Below are 24,760 nucleotides of genomic sequence, written 5' to 3'. Positions count from 1 at the left end.
CCAGTCCACCACCAGGACCCCCATGTGTTACTGTGTCACAATAAAAGCCCAGTCCACCACCAGGACCCTCATGTGTTACTGTGTCACAATAAAAGCCCAGTCCACCACCAGGACCCCCATGTGTTACTGTGTCACAATAAAAGCCCAGTCCACCACCAGGACCCCCATGTGTTACTGTGTCACAATAAAAGCCCAGTCCACCACCAGGACCCTCATGTGTTATTGTGTCACAATAAAAGCCCAGTCCACCACCAGGACCCCCATGTGTTACTGTGTCACAATAAAAGCCCAGTCCACCACCAGGACCCTCATGTGTTATTGTGTCACAATAAAAGCCCAGTCCACCACCAGGACCCCCATGTGTTACTGTGTCAGAATAAAAGCCCAGTCCACCACCAGGACCCCCATGTGTTACTGTGTCACAATAAAAGCCCAGTCCACCACCAGGACCCCCATGTGTTACTGTGTCACAATAAAAGCCCAGTCCACCACCAGGACCCCCGTGTGTTACTGTGTCACAATAAAAGCCCAGTCCACCACCAGGACCCCCGTGTGTTACTGTGTCACAATAAAAGCCCAGTCCACCACCAGGACCCCCATGTGTTACTGTGTCAGAATAAAAGCCCAGTCCACCACCAGGACCCTCATGTGTTACTGTGTCAGAACAAAAGCCCAGTCCACCACCAGGACCCCCATGTGTTACTGTGTCAGAACAAAAGCCCAGTCCACCACCAGGACCCTCATGTGTTACTGTGTCAGAAGTTCACCTTCAGACGTTCCCTCACTCCTCAGAGCAGAACCAACACATGTTCTAAATCTGTTCTTCCTTCAGCTCTCACACTTTTAAACTCAGACAGAAGCCATTTTAGTCATTTTATATGATTTTTTTTTTCTTTTTTAAATATTAGTGGAACCAATAGGGTCTTTCAGTCTTCTAGTCTTCTTTGGTATTTATTGATTATTTATTGCTGATTATTTAAATGCATTTCTTGGCAGTTGCTTTCAGTAATGCTGTATTTGTGCACTGGTGTGTTTGTGTTTGTCTCATTACACTTTGGATGTGGGCTGATGTCTGTGGTCAGCTGCAAATGAACTGCCTGTATGGGATAAATAAAGTTTTCTGAATCTGAATCTGATGCACTGCCCTGAGGAACACCAAACACACCTGGGGCCTCATGTATAAAGACTTGTGTGGACTTCATATGTAAACCTGGCGTACGCTTAAATCCAGAAAAGTCCATACGCACAAAAAAATCCAGATGAATAAACGTGAGCGTACGCCTGAATCCACGTACACTTCCTTTATTCATCCAATCAGCTGGAACTGAGCGCATATGTTGGAGTACCTGACTCCTCCCTCTCCACACCCACATTTACATATGCAAATTAGTATAAACGGGGTCTGCAGGTGGGGTTCCCTCTGGGATTCACCTCTGCATGATCACATGATGACGTCAAGGTGGACGTAAAGCAGAGGACGAAACAGACGGAAGAAGAAAAGAGACGAACTCAGACTGTTTGAGGAAAGAGGACGATACTGTGGGTGACACTGGTCTGACTGGACTGACTGGGACCAGCACCAGGTACATACAGGTTTAGGATTAGTGTCAGTCACACATGAGTTCATTCTACGGGTCATCCAACAGTCTGATCACAGATAAACTAGATACAGGTTCATGTGTGATCATGTCAGGAGATCCCAGAGGAGATCCCAGAGGAGATCCCAGAGCAGATCCCAGAGCAGATCCCAGAGCAGATCCCAGAGGAGATCCCAGAGGAGATCCCAGAGCAGATCCCAGAGCAGATCCCAGAGCAGATCCCAGAGCAGATCCCAGAGGAGATCCCAGAGCAGATCCCAGACTGACTCCTGTTGAATCACTCATATTATTATTTTCCACCAATCAGACAGCAGACGCTCAGACCCAGGACCATCCTCCTGTCACAGAGGCTTCTGTGGACTCCAGCGTTAGCAGGTCCTCCGGTCCAACAGCTGATGATGATGCCCATCAGACCCACATGGGTCTGAGCTGACCCGGGTCACCAGAGGACATCATGAGGACAGTCTGTGGAGTCAATGAGCGACTGGACCGACTCCTAAATGTTCTGACAGACATGAAGACTACAGTAAAGGCATTTATCAACCAGTGAATTCTGGGTCCTGGTCTGTTTATGTGGTTGTTGTTTAATGTCCTCCTGGACAGGACTGGCACTGATGGGTCCAGGGTCTGGTTGGTTCTGGTTCTGGTTGGTTGTGGTTCTGGTGGTGGATGTGCTGCTGTGGCAGTAGGATGTTGTGTCTGTGTGTTCGTTGTTCTTCTGTGTTTCTCTGATGTGCTCATCAGTCAGAGGAATGACCTTTGTCACATTCTTCTCAGTTCCTCAGTATCTCCTCTCAGTGTCTCCACTGGTTCCAAACACTAGAAACGTGTGTACTCCAGCTGTGGAGTTGGCGTGGAGGAGCACACATTTCCATTTCACTCTTTATACATCTGAATGTGAGCGTGGAAAAGGGCGTACACCAGGTTTTTGCGCGTACGTACACTTTATACATGAGGCCCCTGGAGCTCCAACAGTACTGAGTTAAATGAGTCAATTTAACCCCTTCTGAACCAAAACCAGTGCTTCGTTACAGAAAGAGGTTATAGTAAATGACTGAACAGTGTCTGGTCAGATGTTTGTCTGTTTGTGCTTCAGTGATGTACCGTTTGGATCTCCAGGTTTACTTCATCCTGTTGTTAATAGTGTCTGGTGCAGCCTCAGACAGTCCTGATAAATGCAGCTTTGGCGTCTGAAGGAACAGACCTTTTAACCTGAGTTCCAGCTTGGACAGGATGTCACGTTTGAGTCCAGCCCCTAATAACCTGTCCATGCACTAACCCTGCTGAAGTCCATGTCGGCCACGCCCTCCTCGTTGACCTCCAGGACTCGGTCTCCGTCCTTCAGGCCGCTGTGCTCTGCAGGACTCCAGGACTCCACGTCTGTGACCTCGAAGCTGCGGCTGTTTGTGTCCAAACGCAGACAGAAGCCAAAGCTCTGTCCCTCCTGGCGCTTCAGGTGACACAGTCTGGGGACCGGACCCTCATCAGGTTCTGGGTCATTAAAACAAAGTCATCAACGCTAAAGTGAACCTGGGAACAGAGTGTTGGACAGAAGCTTTGGAAGGGAAACAGTAAAGCGCCTTACCAGGATCATCAGCGATGACCAGGGCCGGGTTATCGATGCCTTCCTTTGGATTGAAGGTAAAACTGAAACAAGGACACAGGACAGTGAGGACGCTTACAAATGGACACCAAAGCCTCTGGAGGGGATGTAATCTGATTACCCTGTCACTGTGTTCTGTTGACTCTGAGCTCACACCACAGCTGATTGTATTCCAGCAGAAAACCAACAGCTGATAACGGCCAGTGTAACAGACTACACTGTAAAAACTAACCTTCAGAATCTACTCGATAACAGTCAGGTCAGTATTTGCACTCGTTTTGGTCGAGTAGATTTTAACACAGATTTGAGTAAAATGTGACTGAATTTAACAGCTATAGCACACTAAAAGAAATGAGGTAAAATCCACCTTTTATATCCCAATACACTGTCAGCCTGGACTTTGTATTTTCTAAAATACTTTAATTACATGGTTTCAGTTTTATCCCATTACTATAAAATGTTCAGTATATTCTACTCATTTACAGACACAGTCTAAAGTACAAAAACAGTTTCAGTTGAATGGAGTTAAATCCCTGTTTTAGTCCTGACCACACCTTCTTCTCAGTGCAGTGCATTGTGGGTATTGTAGCTGTGGTTGTAAATGTGTTGTTTTTCTGTGCAGGGTTCAGTGGGTTGTGTTGTTAGTGTTCATTTATACTGAATGTGTGTGTGTGTCAGTGTTTATTGGCCTTTGTGTGTTAGTTTGTGTATTTGTGTCCAGCTGCAGCAGGAGTCACAGCCACAGGAACAAACATGGATTTACTGTTCAACTACCATTATTCCTGTTAAATATTTATACTTTGTCAAATTAAAAGCACTTCCTGTACTGATCAGACTGGTCATTTCTAAACCAGTTACACACAGACTGGTCCCATCTAAACCAGTTCAACACCACAGACTGGTCAGATCTAAACCAGTTCAACACAGACTGGTCAGATCTAAACCAGTTCAACACAGACTGGTCCCATCTAAACCTGTTCAACACCACAGACTGGTCAGATCTAAACAAGTTCAACACCACAGACTGGTCCCATCTAAACCAGTTCAACACACAGACTGGTCAGCTCTAAACCAGTTCAACACAGACTGGTCAGATCTAAACCAGTTCAACACCAAAGACTGGTCACATCTAAACCAGTTCAACACACAAACTGGTCAGATCTAAACCAGTTCAACACCACAGACTGGTCAGCTCTAAACCAGTTCAACACAGACTGGTCCCATCTAAACCAGTTCAACACACAAACTGGTCAGCTCTAAACCAGTTCAACACAGACTGGTCCCATCTAAACCAGTTCAACACAAAGACTGGTCAGATCTAAACCAGTTCAACACAGACTGGTCAGATCTAAACCAGTTCAACACAGACTGGTCAGATCTAAACCAGTTCAACACCACAGACTGGTCAGATCTAAACCAGTTCAACACCACAGACTGGTCCCATCTAAACCAGTTCAACACACAGACTGGTCAGATCTAAACCAGTTCAACACAAACTGGTCAGATCTAAACCAGTTCAACACCAAAGACTGGTCACATCTAAACCAGTTCAACACACAAACTGGTCAGATCTAAACCAGTTCAACACAGACTGGTCAGATCTAAACCAGTTCAACACCACAGACTGGTCAGCTCTAAACCAGTTCAACACAGACTGGTCCCATCTAAACCAGTTCAACACACAGACTGGTCAGATCTAAACCAGTTCAACACAGACTGGTCAGATCTAAACCAGTTCAACACCACAGACTGGTCAGATCTAAACCAGTTCAAGACACAGACTGGTCCCATCTAAACCAGTTCAACACCACAGACTGGTCCCATCTAAACCAGTTCAACATAGACTGGTCACATCTAAACCAGTTCAACACCACAGACTGGTCACATCTAAACCAGTTCAACATAGACTGGTCACATCTAAACCAGTTCAAATCAGACTGGTCAGATCTAAACCAGTTCAAATCAGACTGGTCAGATCTAAACCAGTTCAACACAGACTGGTCAGATCTAAACCAGTTCAACACACAGACTGGTCACATCTAAACCAGTTCAACACACAGACTGGTCACATCTAAACCAGTTCAACACAGACTGGTCAGATCTAAACCAGTTCAAAACAGACTGGTCAGATCTAAACCAGTTAAAAACGACAGACTGGTCAGATCTAAACCAGTTAAACACAGACTGGTCAGATCTAAACCAGTTCAACACCACAGACTGGTCACATCTAAACCAGTTCAACACAGACTGGTCCCATCTAAACCAGTTCAACACAGACTGGTCAGATCTAAACCAGTTCAACACAGACTGGTCAGATCTAAACCAGTTCAACACAGACTGGTCCCATCTAAACCAGTTCAACACAGACTGGTCAGATCTAAACCAGTTCAACACACAGACTGGTCAGATCTAAACCAGTTCAACACACAGACTGGTCAGATCTAAACCAGTTCAACACAGACTGGTCCCATCTAAACCAGTTCAAAACAGACTGGTCAGATCTAAACCAGTTCAACAAAGACTGGTCCCATCTAAACCAGTTCAAAACGACAGACTGGTCAGATCTAAACCAGTTCAACACCACAGACTGGTCACATCTAAACCAGTTCAACACAGACTGGTCCCATCTAAACCAGTTCAACACAGACTGGTCAGATCTAAACCAGTTCAACACAGACTGGTCAGATCTAAACCAGTTCAACACCACAGACTGGTCAGATCTAAACCAGTTCAACACAGACTGGTCAGATCTAAACCAGTTCAACACCACAGACTGGTCAGATCTAAACCAGTTCAACACAGACTGGTCAGATCTAAACCAGTTCAACACCACAGACTGGTCAGATCTAAACCAGTTCAACACAGACTGGTCACATCTAAACCAGTTCAACACAGACTGGTCAGATCTAAACCAGTTCAACACCACAGACTGGGTCCCATCTAAACCAGTTCAACACAGACTGGTCAGATCTAAACCAGTTCAACACCACAGACTGGTCAGATCTAAACCAGTTCAACACCACAGACTGGTCAGATCTAAACCAGTTCAACACAGACTGGTCAGATCTAAACCAGTTCAACACAGACTGGTCAGATCTAAACCAGTTCAACACAGACTGGTCAGATCTAAACCAGTTCAACACACAGACTGGTCAGATCTAAACCAGTTCAACACCACAGACTGGTCAGATCTAAACCAGTTCAACACAGACTGGTCAGATCTAAACCAGTTCACCACCACAGACTGGTCACATCTAAACCAGTTCAACACCACAGACTGGTCAGATCTAAACCAGTTCAACACCACAGACTGGTCAGATCTAAACCAGTTCAACACAGACTGGTCACATCTAAACCAGTTCAACACAGACTGGTCAGATCTAAACCAGTTCAACACACAGACTGGTCAGATCTAAACCAGTTCAACACCACAGACTGGGTCCCATCTAAACCAGTTCAACACCACAGACTGGTCAGATCTAAACCAGTTCAACACCACAGACTGGTCACATCTAAACCAGTTCAACACCACAGACTGGTCAGATCTAAACCAGTTCAACACCACAGACTGGTCAGATCTAAACCAGTTCAACACAGACTGGTCAGATCTAAACCAGTTCAACACAGACTGGTCACATCTAAACCAGTTCAACACAGACTGGTCACATCTAAACCAGTTAAACACAGACTGGTCAGATCTAAACCAGTTCAACACAGACTGGTCAGATCTAAACCAGTTCAACACCACAGACTGGTCCCATGTAAACCAGTTCAACACACAGACTGGTCAGATCTAAACCAGTTCAACACCACAGACTGGTCCCATGTAAACCAGTTCAACACACAGACTGGTCAGATCTAAACCAGTTCAACTCACAGACTGGTCAGATCTAAACCAGTTCAACACCACAGACTGGTCAGATCTAAACCAGTTCAACACACAGACTGGTCCCATCTAAACCAGTTCAACACCACAGACTTGTCAGATCTAAACCAGTTCAACACAGACTGGTCAGATCTAAACCAGTTCAACACACAGACTGGTCAGATCTAAACCAGTTCAACACAGACTGGTCCCATCTAAACCAGTTTAACACAGACTGGTCCCATCTAAACCAGTTCAACACACAGACTGGTCAGATCTAAACCAGTTCAACACAGACTGGTCAGATCTAAACCAGTTCAACACAGACTGGTCCCATCTAAACCAGTTTAACACAGACTGGTCCCATCTAAACCAGTTCAACACAGACTGGTCAGATCTAAACCAGTTCAACACACAGACTGGTCCCATCTAAACCAGTTCAACACACAGACTGGTCAGATCTAAACCAGTTCAACACAGACTGGTCAGATCTAAACCAGTTCAACACAGACTGGTCAGATCTAAACCAGTTCAACACACAGACTGGTCAGATCTAAACCAGTTCAACACAGACTGGTAAGATCTAAACCAGTTCAACACCACAGACTGGTCACATCTAAACCAGTTCAAATCAGACTGGTCAGATCTAAACCAGTTCAACACAGACTGGTCAGATCTAAACCAGTTCAACACCACAGACTGGTCAGATCTAAACCAGTTCAACACAGACTGGTCAGATCTAAACCAGTTCAACACCACAGACTGGTCAGATCTAAACCAGTTCAACACAGACTGGGCAGATCTAAACCAGTTCAACACACAGACTGGTCAGATCTAAACCAGTTCAACACACAGACTGGTCAGATCTAAACCAGTTCAACACCACAGACTGGTCAGATCTAAACCAGTTCAACACAGACTGGTCACATCTAAACCAGTTCAACACAGACTGGTCACATCTAAACCAGTTCAACACAGACTGGTCAGATCTAAACCAGTTCAACACCACAGACTGGTCAGATCTAAACCAGTTCAACACCACAGACTGGTCAGATCTAAACCAGTTCAACACCACAGACTGGGTCCCATCTAAACCAGTTCAACACAGACTGGTCAGATCTAAACCAGTTCAACACAGACTGGTCAGATCTAAACCAGTTCAACACACAGACTGGTCAGATCTAAACCAGTTCAACACACAGACTGGTCAGATCTAAACCAGTTCAACACAGACTGGTCAGATCTAAACCAGTTCAACACAGACTGGTCAGATCTAAACCAGTTCAACACACAGACTGGTCAGATCTAAACCAGTTCAACACAGACTGGTCAGATCTAAACCAGTTCAACACCACAGACTGGTCACATCTAAACCAGTTCAACACAGACTGGTCCCATCTAAACCAGTTCAACACAGACTGGTCAGATCTAAACCAGTTCAACACAGACTGGTCAGATCTAAACCAGTTCAACACCACAGACTGGTCAGATCTAAACCAGTTCAACACACAGACTGGTAAGCTCTAAACCAGTTCGACACACAGACTGGTCCCATCTAAACCAGTTCGACACACAGACTGGTCAGATCTAAACCAGTTCAACACACAGACTGGTCAGATCTAAACCAGTTCAACACAGACTGGTCAGATCTAAACCAGTTCAACACAGACTGGTCAGATCTAAACCAGTTCAACACACAGACTGGTCAGATCTAAACCAGTTCAACACAGACTGGTCAGATCTAAACCAGTTCAACACCACAGACTGGTCACATCTAAACCAGTTCAACACAGACTGGTCCCATCTAAACCAGTTCAACACAGACTGGTCAGATCTAAACCAGTTCAACACAGACTGGTCAGATCTAAACCAGTTCAACACCACAGACTGGTCAGATCTAAACCAGTTCAACACACAGACTGGTCAGATCTAAACCAGTTCAACACCACAGACTGGTCAGATCTAAACCAGTTCAACACAGACTGGTCAGATCTAAACCAGTTCAACACAGACTGGTCAGATCTAAACCAGTTCAACACCACAGACTGGTCAGATCTAAACCAGTTCAACACAGACTGGTCACATCTAAACCAGTTCAACACAGACTGGTCAGATCTAAACCAGTTCAACACCACAGACTGGTCAGATCTAAACCAGTTCAACACCACAGACTGGGTCCCATCTAAACCAGTTCAACACCACAGACTGGTCAGATCTAAACCAATTCAACACAGACTGGTCAGATCTAAACCAGTTCAACACACAGACTGGTCACATCTAAACCAGTTCAACACCACAGACTGGTCACATCTAAACCAGTTCAACACCACAGACTGGTCAGATCTAAACCAGTTCAACACCACAGACTGGTCAGATCTAAACCAGTTCAACACAGACTGGTCAGATCTAAACCAGTTAGACACAGACTGGTCAAATCTAAACCAGTTCAACACAGACTGGTCAGATCTAAACCAGTTCAACACACAGACTGGTCAGATCTAAACCAGTTCAACACCACAGACTGGTCAGATCTAAACCAGTTCAACACAAAGACTGGTCAGATCTAAACCAGTTCAACACCACAGACTGGTCAGATCTAAACCAGTTCAACACCACAGACTGGTCAGATCTAAACCAGTTCAACACAGACTGGTCACATCTAAACCAGTTCAACACAGACTGGTCAGATCTAAACCAGTTCAACACACAGACTGGTCAGATCTAAACCAGTTCAACACCACAGACTGGTCAGATCTAAACCAGTTCAACACCACAGACTGGTCAGATCTAAACCAGTTCAACACCACAGACTGGTCAGATCTAAACCAGTTCAACACAGACTGGTCAGATCTAAACCAGTTCAACACAGACTGGTCACATCTAAACCAGTTCAACACAGACTGGTCACATCTAAACCAGTTAAACACAGACTGGTCAGATCTAAACCAGTTCAACACACAGACTGGTCAGATCTAAACCAGTTCAACACAGACTGGTCAGATCTAAACCAGTTCAACACCACAGACTGGTCCCATGTAAACCAGTTCAACACACAGACTGGTCAGATCTAAACCAGTTCAACTCACAGACTGGTCAGATCTAAACCAGTTCAACACCACAGACTGGTCCCATGTAAACCAGTTCAACACACAGACTGGTCAGATCTAAACCAGTTCAACTCACAGACTGGTCAGATCTAAACCAGTTCAACACCACAGACTTGTCAGATCTAAACCAGTTCAACACAGACTGGTCCCATCTAAACCAGTTCAACACACAGACTGGTCAGATCTAAACCAGTTCAACACAGACTGGTCAGATCTAAACCAGTTCAACACACAGACTGGTCCCATCTAAACCAGTTCAACACACAGACTGGTCAGATCTAAACCAGTTCAACACAGACTGGTCAGATCTAAACCAGTTCAACACAGACTGGTCAGATCTAAACCAGTTCAACACACAGACTGGTCAGATCTAAACCAGTTCAACACCACAGACTGGTCACATCTAAACCAGTTCAAATCAGACTGGTCAGATCTAAACCAGTTCAACACAGACTGGTCAGATCTAAACCAGTTCAACACCACAGACTGGTCAGATCTAAACCAGTTCAACACAGACTGGTCAGATCTAAACCAGTTCAACACCACAGACTGGTCAGATCTAAACCAGTTCAACACAGACTGGGCAGATCTAAACCAGTTCAACACACAGACTGGTCAGATCTAAACCAGTTCAACACACAGACTGGTCAGATCTAAACCAGTTCAACACCACAGACTGGTCAGATCTAAACCAGTTCAACACCACAGACTGGTCAGATCTAAACCAGTTCAACACAGACTGGTCACATCTAAACCAGTTCAACACAGACTGGTCAGATCTAAACCAGTTCAACACCACAGACTGGTCAGATCTAAACCAGTTCAACACCACAGACTGGGTCCCATCTAAACCAGTTCAACACAGACTGGTCAGATCTAAACCAGTTCAACACAGACTGGTCAGATCTAAACCAGTTCAACACAGACTGGGCAGATCTAAACCAGTTCAACACACAGACTGGTCAGATCTAAACCAGTTCAACACACAGACTGGTCAGATCTAAACCAGTTCAACACCACAGACTGGTCAGCTCTAAACCAGTTCGACACACAGACTGGTCCCATCTAAACCAGTTCGACACACAGACTGGTCAGATCTAAACCAGTTCAACACACAGACTGGTCAGATCTAAACCAGTTCAACACAGACTGGTCCCATCTAAACCAGTTCGACACACAGACTGGTCAGATCTAAACCAGTTCAACACACAGACTGGTCAGATCTAAACCAGTTCAACACAGACTGGTCCCATCTAAACCAGTTCGACACACAGACTGGTCAGATCTAAACCAGTTCAACACAGACTGGTCAGATCTAAACCAGTTCAACACAGACTGGTCACATCTAAACCAGTTCAACACAGACTGGTCAGATCTAAACCAGTTCAACACACAGACTGGTCAGATCTAAACCAGTTCAACACAGACTGGTCAGATCTAAACCAGTTCAACACCACAGACTGGTCAGATCTAAACCAGTTTAACACCACAGACTGGTCACATCTAAACCAGTTCAACACCACAGACTGGTCAGATCTAAACCAGTTCAACACACAGACTGATCAGATCTAAACCAGTTCAACACAGACTGGTCAGATCTAAACCAGTTCAACACAGACTGGTCAGATCTAAACCAGTTCAACACCACAGACTGGTCCCATCTAAACCAGTTCAACACCACAGACTGGTCAGATCTAAACCAGTTCAACACCACAGACTGGTCCCATCTAAACCAGTTCAACACACAGACTGGTCAGATCTAAACCAGTTCAACACACAGACTGGTCACATCTAAACCAGTTCAACACAGACTGGTCCCATCTAAACCAGTTCAACACCACAGACTGGTCCCATCTAAACCAGTTCAACACAGACTGGGCACATCTAAACCAGTTCAACACACAGACTGGTCAGATCTAAACCAGTTCAACACCACAGACTGGTCACATCTAAACCAGTTCAACACACAGACTGGTCCCATCTAAACCAGTTCAACACAGACTGGGCACATCTAAACCAGTTCAACACACAGACTGGTCAGATCTAAACCAGTTCAACACCACAGACTGGTCCCATCTAAACCAGTTCAACACAGACTGGTCAGATCTAAACCAGTTCAACACAGACTGGTCCCATCTAAACCAGTTCAACACCACAGACTGGTCACATCTAAACCAGTTCAACACCACAGACTGGTCACATCTAAACCAGTTCAACACCACAGACTGGTCAGATCTAAACCAGTTCAACACCACAGACTGGTCACATCTAAACCAGTTCAACACCACAGACTGGTCAGATCTAAACCAGTTCAACACACAGACTGGTCACATCTAAACCAGTTCAACACACAGACTGGTCCCATCTAAACCAGTTCAACACACAGACTGGTCCCATCTAAACCAGTTTAACACAGACTGGTCCCATCTAAACCAGTTCAACACAGACTGGTCAGATCTAAACCAGTTCAACACACAGACTGGTCCCATCTAAACCAGTTCAACACACAGACTGGTCCCATCTAAACCAGTTCAACACAGACTGGTCCCATCTAAACCAGTTCAACACACAGACTGGTCACATCTAAACCAGTTCAACACCACAGACTGGTCCCATGTAAACCAGTTCAACACACAGACTGGTCACATCTAAACCAGTTCAACACCACAGACTGGTCAGATCTAAACCAGTTCAACACACAGACTGGTCCCATCTAAACCAGTTCAACACAGACTGGTCCCATCTAAACCAGTTCAACACAGACTGGTCAGATCTAAACCAGTTCAACACACAGACTGGTCCCATCTAAACCAGTTCGACACACAGACTGGTCAGCTCTAAACCAGTTCAACACAGACTGGTCCCATCTAAACCAGTTCAACACACAGACTGGTCAGATCTAAACCAGTTCAACACACAGACTGGTCAGATCTAAACCAGTTCAACACACAGACTGGTCAGATCTAAACCAGTTCAACACAGACTGGTCAGATCTAAACCAGTTCAACACAGACTGGTCCCATCTAAACCAGTTCAACACAGACTGGTCCCATCTAAACCAGTTCAACACAGACTGGTCCCATCTAAACCAGTTTAACACAGACTGGTCCCATCTAAACCAGTTCAACACACAGACTGGTCCCATCTAAACCAGTTCAACACACAGACTGGTCAGATCTAAACCAGTTCAACACAGACTGGTCAGATCTAAACCAGTTCAACACAGACTGGTCCCATCTAAACCAGTTCAACACAGACTGGTCCCATCTAAACCAGTTCAACACAGACTGGTCCCATCTAAACCACTTCAACACAGACTGGTCCCATCTAAACCAGTTCAACACAGACTGGTCCCATCTAAACCAGTTTAACACAGACTGGTCCCATCTAAACCAGTTCAACACACAGACTGGTCAGATCTAAACCAGTTCAACACCACAGACTGGGCACATCTAAACCAGTTCAACACACAGACTGGTCAGATCTAAACCAGTTCAACACCACAGACTGGTCCCATCTAAACCAGTTCAACACAGACTGGGCACATCTAAACCAGTTCAACACAGACTGGTCAGATCTAAACCAGTTCAACACAGACTGGTCAGATCTAAACCAGTTCAACACCACAGACTGGTCACATCTAAACCAGTTCAACACAGACTGGTCAGATCTAAACCAGTTCAACACAGACTGGTCCCATCTAAACCAGTTCAACACACAGACTGGTCAGATCTAAACCAGTTCAACACACAGACTGGTCAGCTCTAAACCAGTTCAACACCACAGACTGGTCAGATCTAAACCAGTTCAACACAGACTGGTCAGATCTAAACCAGTTCAACACACAGACTGGTCAGATCTAAACCAGTTCAACACACAGACTGGTCAGATCTAAACCAGTTCAACACACAGACTGGTCAGATCTAAACCAGTTCAACACCACAGACTGGTCCCATCTAAACCAGTTCAACACAGACTGGTCCCATCTAAACCAGTTTAACACAGACTGGTCCCATCTAAACCAGTTTAACACAGACTGGTCCCATCTAAACCAGTTCAACACAGACTGGTCAGATCTAAACCAGTTCAACACAGACTGGTCAGATCTAAACCAGTTCAACACCACAGACTGGTCACATCTAAACCAGTTCAACACAGACTGGTCAGATCTAAACCAGTTCAACACAGACTGGTCCCATCTAAACCAGTTCAACACACAGACTGGTCAGATCTAAACCAGTTCAACACAATGACTGGTCCCATCTAAACCAGTTCAACACACAGACTGGTCAGATCTAAACCAGTTCAACACAGACTGGTCAGATCTAAACCAGTTCAACACACAGACTGGTCAGATCTAAACCAGTTCAACACACAGACTGGTCAGATCTAAACCAGTTCAACACACAGACTGGTCAGATCTAAACCAGTTCAACACCACAGACTGGTCCCATCTAAACCAGTTCAACACAGACTGGTCCCATCTAAACCAGTTTAACACAGACTGGTCCCATCTAAACCAGTTCAACACAGACTGGTCCCATCTAAACCAGTTTAACACAGACTGGTCCCATCTAAACCAGTTTAACACAGACTGGTCCCATCTAAACCAGTTCAACACACAGACTGGTCAGATCTAAACCAGTTCAACACAGACTGGTCAGATCTGGGCCGGTTCTGGACCATGGGCCACATGTTTGACACCTGTAGAATAGACCTTGTTCTTTCCATAGACATCTGAGCATGCTCAGTTCAGCCCCCACCGCCTATGGAATTGGGGGGGGGGGGGGGGGGTGTAAAACACATAGCAGTGGGTGAGACTGACTCAGTTTAAAAACAGAGGGTTTGGGCTTTTGTTTTTAAACAGTTTTCTTTGTGGTTTTTGTTTTTATTGTTGTTTCCAGTTTCGTGGTGATTTTCCTTCTTTTTTTTCTGTTTATTGGGTGTAACTGCTGTATGGAGTTCAACCAGGTGGCAAAAAGAAGCTGGACTATTTAGAAAAAAAGAGCCAAAAATTATTATTATTATTTTTTTTTTCTTTAATTCGAGCAAAAAAAAACTTGAATTAAGCAAAAAAATATATATATATAGATATATACCAATGTAAGAAGTGAAAATGATCTTGGTTAGAATTCTTCCAATCGCTTTTCCAGATCTATTGTCCAGAATCAGTTCTTCTATCTGACTGAAAAGTTCCTCTGGAGGGGATTCTGTCTGATTTTAAGTGTGATCAGATGTTTGGAGTAGAAATGACACAAATACGCTGGGTCAGATTTAGCAGAAATGACACAAATCCACTGGGTAAGATTTAGCAGAAATGACACAAATACGCTGGGTCAGATTTATTAGAAATAACACAAATCCACTGGGTCAGATTTACCAGAAATGACACAAATCCACTGGGTAAGATTTAGCAGAAATGACACAAATCCACTGGGTCAGATTTAGCAGAAATGACACAAATCCACTGGGTCAGATTTAGTAGAAATGACACAAATCCACTGGGTCAGATTTAGCAGAAATGACACAAATACGCTGGGTCAGATTTAGCAGAAATGACACAAATCCACTGGGTCAGATTTAGCAGAAATGACACAAATCCACTGGGTCAGATTTAGCAGAAATGACACAAATCCACTGGGTCAGATTTAGCAGAAATGACAGAAATCCACTGGGTCAGATTTAGTAGAAATGACATAAATCCACTGGGTCAGATTTAGCAGAAATGACACAAATCCACTGGGTCAGATTTAGTAGAAATGACACAAATCCACTGGGTCAGATTTAGCAGAAATGACACAAATCCACTGGGTCAGATTTAGTAGAAATGACAAAAATCCACTGGGTCAGATTTAGTCGAAATGACACAAATCCACTGGGTCAGATTTAGCAGAAATGACACAAATCCACTGGGTCAGATTTAGTAGAAATGACAGAAATCCACTGGGTCAGATTTAGTAGAAATGACACAAATCCACTGGGTCAGATTTAGCAGAAATGACACAAATCCACTGGGTCAGATTTAGTAGAAATGACACAAATCCACTGGGTCAGATTTAGCAGAAATGACAGAAATCCACTGGGTCAGATTTAGCAGAAATGACACAAATCCACTGGGTCAGATTTAGCAGAAATGACACAAATCCACTGGGTCAGATTTAGTAGAAATGACACAAATCCACTGGGTCAGATTTAGCAGAAATGACACAAATCCACTGGGTCAGATTTAGTAGAAATGACACAAATCCACTGGGTCAGATTTAGCAGAAATGACACAAATCCACTGGGTCAGATTTAGTAGAAATGACACAAATCCACTGGGTCAGATTTAGCAGAAATGACACAAATCCACTGGGTCAGATTTAGTAGAAATGACAGAAATCCACTGGGTCAGATTTAGAGGAAATGACAGAAATCCACTGGGTTAGATTTAGCAGAAATGACACAAATCCACTGGGTCAGATTTAGTAGAAATGACACAAATCCACTGGGTCAGATTTAGTAGTAATGACACAAATCCACTGGGTCAGATTTAGTAGAAATGACACAAATCCACTGGGTCAGATTTAGTAGAAATGACACAAATCCACTGGGTCAGATTTAGTAGAAATGACACAAATCCACTGGGTCAGATTTAGCAGAAATGACACAAATCCACTGGGTCAGATTAAGCAGAAATGACACAAATCCACTGGGTCAAATTTAGTAGAAATGACACAAATCCACTGGGTCAGATTTAGCAGAAATGACAGAAATCCACTGGGTCAGATTTAGTAGAAATGACACAAATCCACTGGGTCAGATTTAGTAGAAATGACACAAATCCACTGGGTCAGATTTAGCAGAAATGACACAAATCCACTGGGTCAGATTTAGTAGAAATGACAGAAATCCACTGGGTCAGATTTAGTCGAAATGACACAAATCCAATGGGTCAGATTTTGCAGAAATGACACAAATCCACTGGGTCAGATTTAGCAGAAATGACACAAATCCACTGAGTCAGATTTAGTAGAAATGACACAAATCCACTGGGTCAGATTTAGCAGAAATGACACAAATCCACTGGGTCAGATTTAGCAGAAATGACACAAATCCACTGGGTCAGATTTAGTCGAAATGACACAAATCCACTGGGTCAGATTTAGTCGAAATGACACAAATCCACTGGGTCAGATTTAGTCGAAATGACACAAATCCACTGGGTCAGATTTAGTAGAAATGACACAAATCCACTGGGTCAGATTTAGTAGAAATGACACAAATCCACTGGGTCAGATTTAGCAGAAATGACACAAATCCACTGGATCAGATTTAGTAGAAATGACACAAATCCACTGGGTCAGATTTAGCAGAAATGACACAAATCCACTGGATCAGATTTAGTAGAAATGACAGAAATCCACTGGGTCAGATTTAGCAGAAATGACACAAATCCACTGGGTCAGATTTAGTAGAAATGACACAAATCCACTGGGTCAGATTTAGTAGAAATGACACAAATCCACTGGGTCAGATTTAGTAGAAATGACACAAATCCACTGGGTCAGATTTAGCAGAAATGACACAAATCCTCTGGGTCAGATTTAGCAGAAATGACACAAATCCACTGGGTCAGATTTAGTCGAAATGACACAAATCCACTGGGTCAGATTTAGTAGAAATGACACAAATCCACTGGGTCAGATTTAGCAGAAATGACACAAATCCACTGGGTCAGATTTAGTAGAAATGACACAAATCCACTGGGTCAGATTTAGTCGAAATGACACAAATCCACTGGGTCAGATTTAGTAGTAATGACACAAATCCACTGGGTCAGATTTAGTAGAAATGACACAAATCCACTGGGTCAGATTTAGTAGAAATGACACAAATCCACTGGGTCAGATTTAGTAGAAATGACACAAATCCACTGGGTCAGATTTAGTAGAAATGACACAAATCCACTGGGTCAGATTTAGTAGAAATGACACAAATCCACTGGGTCAGATTTAGTAGAAATGACACAAATCCACTGGGTCAGATTTAGCAGAAATGACACAAATCCACTGGGTCAGATGTAGTAGAAATGACACAAATCCACTGGGTCAGATTTAGTAGAAATGACACAAATCCACTGGGTCAGATTTAGCAGAAATGACACAAATCCACTGGGTCAGATTTAGTAGAAATGACACAAATCCACTGGGTCAGATTTAGTAGAAATGACACAAATCCACTGGGTCAGATTTAGTAGAAATGACACAAATCCACTGGGTCAGATTTAGTAGAAATGACACAAATCCACTGGGTCAGATTTAGTAGAAATGACACAAATCCACTGGGTCAGATTTAGCAGAAATGACACAAATCCACTGGGTCAGATTTAGTCGAAATGACACAAATCCACTGGGTCAGATTTAGTAGAAATGACACAAATCCACTGGGTCAGATTTAGCAGAAATGACACAAATCCACTGGGTCAGATTTAGTACAAATGACACAAATCCACTGGGTCAGATTTAGTAGTAATGACACAAATCCACTGGGTCAGATTTAGTAGAAATGACACAAATCCACTGGGTCAGATTTAGTAGAAATGACACAAATCCACTGGGTCAGATTTAGTAGAAATGACACAAATCCACTGGGTCAGATTTAGTAGAAATGACACAAATCCACTGGGTCAGATTTAGTAGAAATGACACAAATCCACTGGGTCAGATTTAGCAGAAATGACACAAATCCACTGGGTCAGATTTAGTAGAAATGACACAAATCCACTGGGTCAGATTTAGCAGAAATGACAGAAATCCACTGGGTCAGATTTAGTAGAAATGACACAAATCCACTGGGTCAGATTTAGTAGAAATGACACAAATACACTGGGTCAGATTTAGTAGAAATGACACAAATCCACTGGGTCAGATTTAGTAGAAATGACACAAATCCACTGGGTCAGATTTAGCAGAAATGACACAAATCCACTGGGTCAAATTTAGTAGAAATGACACAAATCCACTGGGTCAGATTTAGTCGAAATGACACAAATCCACTGGGTCAGATTTAGTAGAAATGACACAAATCCACTGGGTCAGATTTAGCAGAAATGACACAAATCCACTGGGTCAGATTTAGTACAAATGACACAAATCCACTGGGTCAGATTTAGTAGAAATGACACAAATCCACTGGGTCAGATTTAGTCGAAATGACACAAATCCACTGGGTCAGATTTAGCAGAAATGACACAAATCCACTGGGTCAGATTTAGCAGAAATGACACAAATCCACTGGGTCAGATTTAGCAGAAATGACAAATCCACTGGGTCAGATTTAGCAGAAATGACACAAATCCACTGGGTCAGATTTAGTAGAAATGACACAAATCCACTGGGTCAGATTTAATAGAAATGACAGAAATCCACTAGGTCAGATTTAGTAGAAATGACACAAATCCACTGGGTCAGATTTAGTAGAAATGACACAAATCCACTGGGTCAGATTTAGTCGAAATGACACAAATCCACTGGGTCAGATTTAGTAGAAATGACACAAATCCACTGGGTCAGATTTAGCAGAAATGACAGAAATCCACTTGGTCAGATTTAGCAGAAATGACAAATCCACTGGGTCAGATTTAGCAGAAATGACACAAATCCACTGGGTCAGATTTAGTAGAAATGACACAAATCCACTGGGTCAGATTTAGTAGAAATGACACAAATCCACTGGGTCAGATTTAATAGAAATGACACAAATCCACTGGGTCAGATTTAGCAGAAATGACACAAATCCACTGGGTCAGATTTAGTGGAAATGACACAAATCCACTGGGTCAGATTTAGCAGAAATGACACAAATTCACTGGGTCAGATCTAGTAGAAATGACTCAAATCCACTGGGTCAGATTTAGTAGAAATGACACAAATCCACTGGGTCAGATTTAGTAGAAATGACACAAATCCACTGGGTCAGATTTAGCAGAAATGACACAAATCCACTGGGTCAGATTTAGTAGAAATGACACAAATCCACTGGGTCAGATTTAGCAGAAATGACAGAAATCCACTGGGTCAGATTTAGCAGAAATGACACAAATCCACTGGGTCAGATTTAGTCGAAATGACACAAATCCACTGGGTCAGATTTAGCAGAAATGACACAAATCCACTGGGTCAGATTTAGTAGAAATGACACAAATCCACTGGGTCAGATTTAGTAGAAATGACACAAATCCACTGGGTCAGATTTAGTAGAAATGACACAAATCCACTGGGTCAGATTTAGCAGAAATGACACAAATCCACTGGGTCAGATTTAGTAGAAATGACACAAATCCACTGGGTCAGATTTAGTAGAAATGACACAAATCCACTGGGTCAGATTTTTGCAGTGGACTGTCAGTGTACGGGGGCGACGTCTTGAATAAGAAGCTGTGGTTGTGATGTTGGTCCGATTTTAAAAGTGGAAATCTGACGTCAGGAGGTGTTCCACTGGAAACAGTTGGCTGAACGTGCAGAACATTCAACTTCCACTTCCAAATGGAATGCACTGTATGCGGTCCAAAAAAGAAGATAATCCTGGACAGTTTTTTTATTTGTCTTCCATGTGTTTGGAAACCACGGACATTTTCTCCAAACCCTGTAATTACAGTTTATCATTTGGTTGGATTTAGGTTCCATCAGGTTTCAAAGGTGACGTCTCAGGAACTTGATGGAATTTCTTCATATTTGGCAACAACTTTCATTGGGCTTCATACATGAACTATTAATATTTATATGAAGATTATGACACGAGGATAATGGACATGTCAGATATGACCCATTTGGACATTCAGAGGTTCTGTGGTTACCATGGAAACACCGTCATCTTTTACAACACTGACTCCCCAGTCAAACCCATGGAGTTGGATCAATAACAGTGGATGGACACACTGGGTTTAAGACAGATTGGACTGAAAAAGTCAGTAAAATTCTGTTTTTTATGTAATAACCCTCAACTTTAATTTAGCTTTTATTCACATCTACATGATCAATGAATTAAATACAGGAAAACACACGACTGTCACTGAAAAATACAAAATATAGAGCACAGAGTTAGAAGAAATGTTGACTTATCCCTTAAGAAAAGTTACAAATTTGAAAATAATTCAACTGGGAAGTGCCAGAAAAGGGTCTATGGGTGAAGTGGTTTCAAAAATGAATGAATGAAACAATGAACAAATGAATGCATGGATGAATGAAGGAATGACTGAATGAAGGAATGAATGAATTAATGCATGCATGAAGGAACAGATGACTTAATGAATGCATGAATGAATGAATGAATGAATGCATGCATGTAGGAATAAATGAATGAATGAATGAACGAATTAAGGAATGAATGAAAGAATGAAAAAATGAATGAATGCATGAATGAATGAATGAATGCATGACTGAATGAAGGAATGAATGAATTAATGCATGACTGAATGAAGGAATGAATGAATTAATGCATGCATGAAGGAAGAAATGAATGAATGAATGAATGAATGAATGCATGAATGAATGAATGAATGAATGAATGCAAGAAGGAACAAATGAATGAATGAACGAATGCATGAATGAAAGAATGCATGAATGAGTGAATGAATGAACGAACAGAGGAATTAACAGATGAATGAACGAATGAATGAACAAATGAATGAATGAACAAACAAATGAATGATTGCATGCATGAATGAATGAAAAAATGAATGAATGCATACATAAATGATTGAATGAACGAACGAACAAAGGAATGAATGAATGAATGAATGAATGAATGAATGAACGAACAAAGGAATGAATGAATTAATTAATTAATGATCAAATGAATGGATGAATGAATGAATGCATGGTTGATGGGTCCCCACTGCTCCTGCTGATGCCAGTCTGTGGGTTCTCAGCTGTATTTCCACCTGTGAATAACTGCTCTTCATATAAACACATAAAGGCAGTGGAGCAGCAGTGTAGTGCTCCTTTACCCATGGAACAGTGTTATTAGGACACTACGAGTGTAAGCATATATTTATTTATTTATTTATTTATTTATTTATATTTATATATGCTTCTAAAGGCAGTGGAGAAGCAGTGTAGTGCTCCTTTACTCATGGAACAGTGTTATTAGGACACTACGAGTGTAAGCATATATTTATTTATTTATTTATTTATATTTATATATGCTTCTAAAGGCAGTGGAGAAGCAGTGTAGTGCTCCTTTACTCATGGAACAGTGTTATTAGGACACTATGAGTGTACTCCAGTAGTTCAGAGTGTTCAGTCAGAGTAAAAGCACTGGAACAGGAGGAAAGTCAACCTGAAACTCCAGCTGTTGACAGCTGTAGTCTGCACTCCTGTGTCTGAACAACAGAACGACAGCAGAGGAAAACTGGAGGGGAAGTGGAGACACAGGACGAATAATCTGAACACATGACACTGAATACTGGCACAACACACACACACACACACACACACACACACACGTTCATTCACACACAACACAGGTGCATAGGAACAGGACCTGGTACCAGAGCTGAGCCGGTTCCGTGTAGTGTGAAGGCAGCACTGGAGTGGCCCTCAGGTGCAGTGGTCCACGGCCCAGCTGACGGCTGGTCATGGCTCAGTGGTTGGAAACAGTGCCTGTGTTGGCTGTGAAGGCAGAAGAGCTCTAAGCATATGAGTCCTGTTCACACCTGGAACATCAGCAGCTCTAAGCACATGAGTCCTGTTCACACCTAGAACATCAGCAGCTCTAAGCACATGAGTCCTGTTCACACCTGGAACATCAGTGAAGGCAGAAGAGCTCTAAGCATATGAGTCCTGTTCACACCTAGAACATCAGCAGCTCTAAGCACAGGTGTCCTGTTCACACCTGGAACATCAGTGAAGGCAGAAGAGCTCTAAGCATATGAGTCCTGTTCACACCTGAAACATCAGCAGCTCTAAGCACATGAGTCCTGTTCACACCTGGAACATCAGTGAAGGCAGAAGAGCTCTAAGCACATGAGTCCTGTTCACACCTGGAACATCAGTGAAGGCAGAAGAGCTCTAAGCATATGAGTCCTGTTCACACCTGGAACATCAGCAGCTCTAAGCACATGAGTCCTGTTCACACCTGGAACATCAGCAGCTCTAAGCACAGGTGTCCTGTTCACACCTGGAACATCAGCAGCTCTAAGCACATGAGTCCTGTTCACACCTGGAACATCAGCAGCTCTAAGCACAGGTGTCCTGTTCACACCTGGAACATCAGCAGCTCTAAGCACATGAGTCCTGTTCACACCTGGGACATCAGCAGCTCTAAGCACAGGTGTCCTGTTCACACCTGGAACATCAGTGAAGGCAGAAGAGCTCTAAGCATATGAGTCCTGTTCACACCTGGAACATCAGCAGCTCTAAGCACATGAGTCCTGTTCACACCTGGAACATCAGCAGCTCTAAGCACATGAGTCCTGTTCACACCTGGGACATCAGCAGCTCTAAGCACAGGTGTCCTGTTCACACCTGGAACATCAGCAGCTCTAAGCACATGAGTCCTGTTCACACCTGGAACATCAGCAGCTCTAAGCACATGAGTCCTGTTCACACCTGGAACATCAGTGAAGGCAGAAGAGCTCTAAGCACATGAGTCCTGTTCACACCTGGGACATCAGCGCTCACAGAAACTGCATCCCAGCCAACAGACTTCATTTTGGGGATCCAGTTAAACTGTTGAATTCCTGCTGGTCCACTCATCCTCTCAGTCCAGGTCAATACTTGGTGTCAAATACAGTTCTTCATCTTTTCACGTTCATCAGATATGACCATATTTGGGCGTTCAGATGCTCTGTAGTTACCGTGGAAACACCGTCACCTTCTCCAACAGGGCTGTCAGACTGCGGTCTTCAGTATCCTGCATGTTTCAGACGGTTCCCTGTGTCAGCACACCTGCTTCAGTTACTGATCAGCTCATCAGCCTCTGCACAAACCTGATGATGATGTCACGGCTCCCAGGTGTGAAGGAAGAGGAACCATCTGTAACATGCAGGATACCGACCCTGGAGGACCGCAGTCTGACAGCCCTGTTCTCCAACACCGACTCACCAGTCCAACCCATGGAGATGGATCCATGACAAAGGATGGACTCGTGTTTACAGTCAGTTATTTGGAAAAAAACAAAAAAACAACTTTTTTTTCAGTTTTCTTTGTTTCTGCTTAAATAATAACCCTCAACTTTCATCTGAGCTTCAATGAACATCTACATGATCAGTGAATTCAATATAGAAAAATACATTATTTTCACTGAAAAAACACAAAATACAGAAGATGATGTTAGAATAAATAGTGATAAGTTTCTTCAAAACAGTTCAACAGAGAGAAACATTCATGAGGGAACTGCCACAAAAGGAACTGTGGGTCTGTACAGAAGAAAGAGTTCTGGAAAAAAGGTGTGTTTTCAAAACTGTGGAAGCCCAGCTCCTCTGGAGGGTCAGGGTTAGGGTTAAGGCTAGGGTTAAGGTTAGGGTTAGGGTTAGGGTTAAGGTTAGGGTTAGGGTTAGGGTTAAGGTTAGGGTTAGGGTTAAGGTTAGGGTTAAGGTTAGGGT

The 24,760-nt window shown here is 43.2% G+C and overlaps 1 protein-coding gene across 1 annotated transcript in view; it reads right to left on the bottom strand.

The window, feature by feature from the left end:
* The window catches only part of LOC115415726 (Na(+)/H(+) exchange regulatory cofactor NHE-RF3-like), a 52,412-nt gene extending 28,337 nt beyond the window's left edge, over positions 1-24,075 (bottom strand). Inside the window, exons 1-3 of the mRNA XM_030129367.1 lie at positions 24,014-24,075; positions 3,184-3,245; positions 2,878-3,089 (exon numbers count right to left, since the gene is read on the bottom strand). Coding sequence (XP_029985227.1) covers positions 2,878-3,089; positions 3,184-3,245; positions 24,014-24,075 — 336 coding nt within the window. The remainder of the gene's footprint in view (positions 1-2,877; positions 3,090-3,183; positions 3,246-24,013) is intronic.
* Between the last annotated feature and the right edge of the window lie 685 nt (positions 24,076-24,760).

Source organism: Sphaeramia orbicularis, unplaced genomic scaffold, assembly GCF_902148855.1.
Source record: "Sphaeramia orbicularis unplaced genomic scaffold, fSphaOr1.1, whole genome shotgun sequence".
Taxonomy (NCBI): Eukaryota; Metazoa; Chordata; class Actinopteri; order Kurtiformes; family Apogonidae; genus Sphaeramia; species Sphaeramia orbicularis.
The sequence above is the reverse complement of the archived record's forward strand: the minus strand, read 5'-3'. Positions and strand labels throughout refer to the sequence as shown.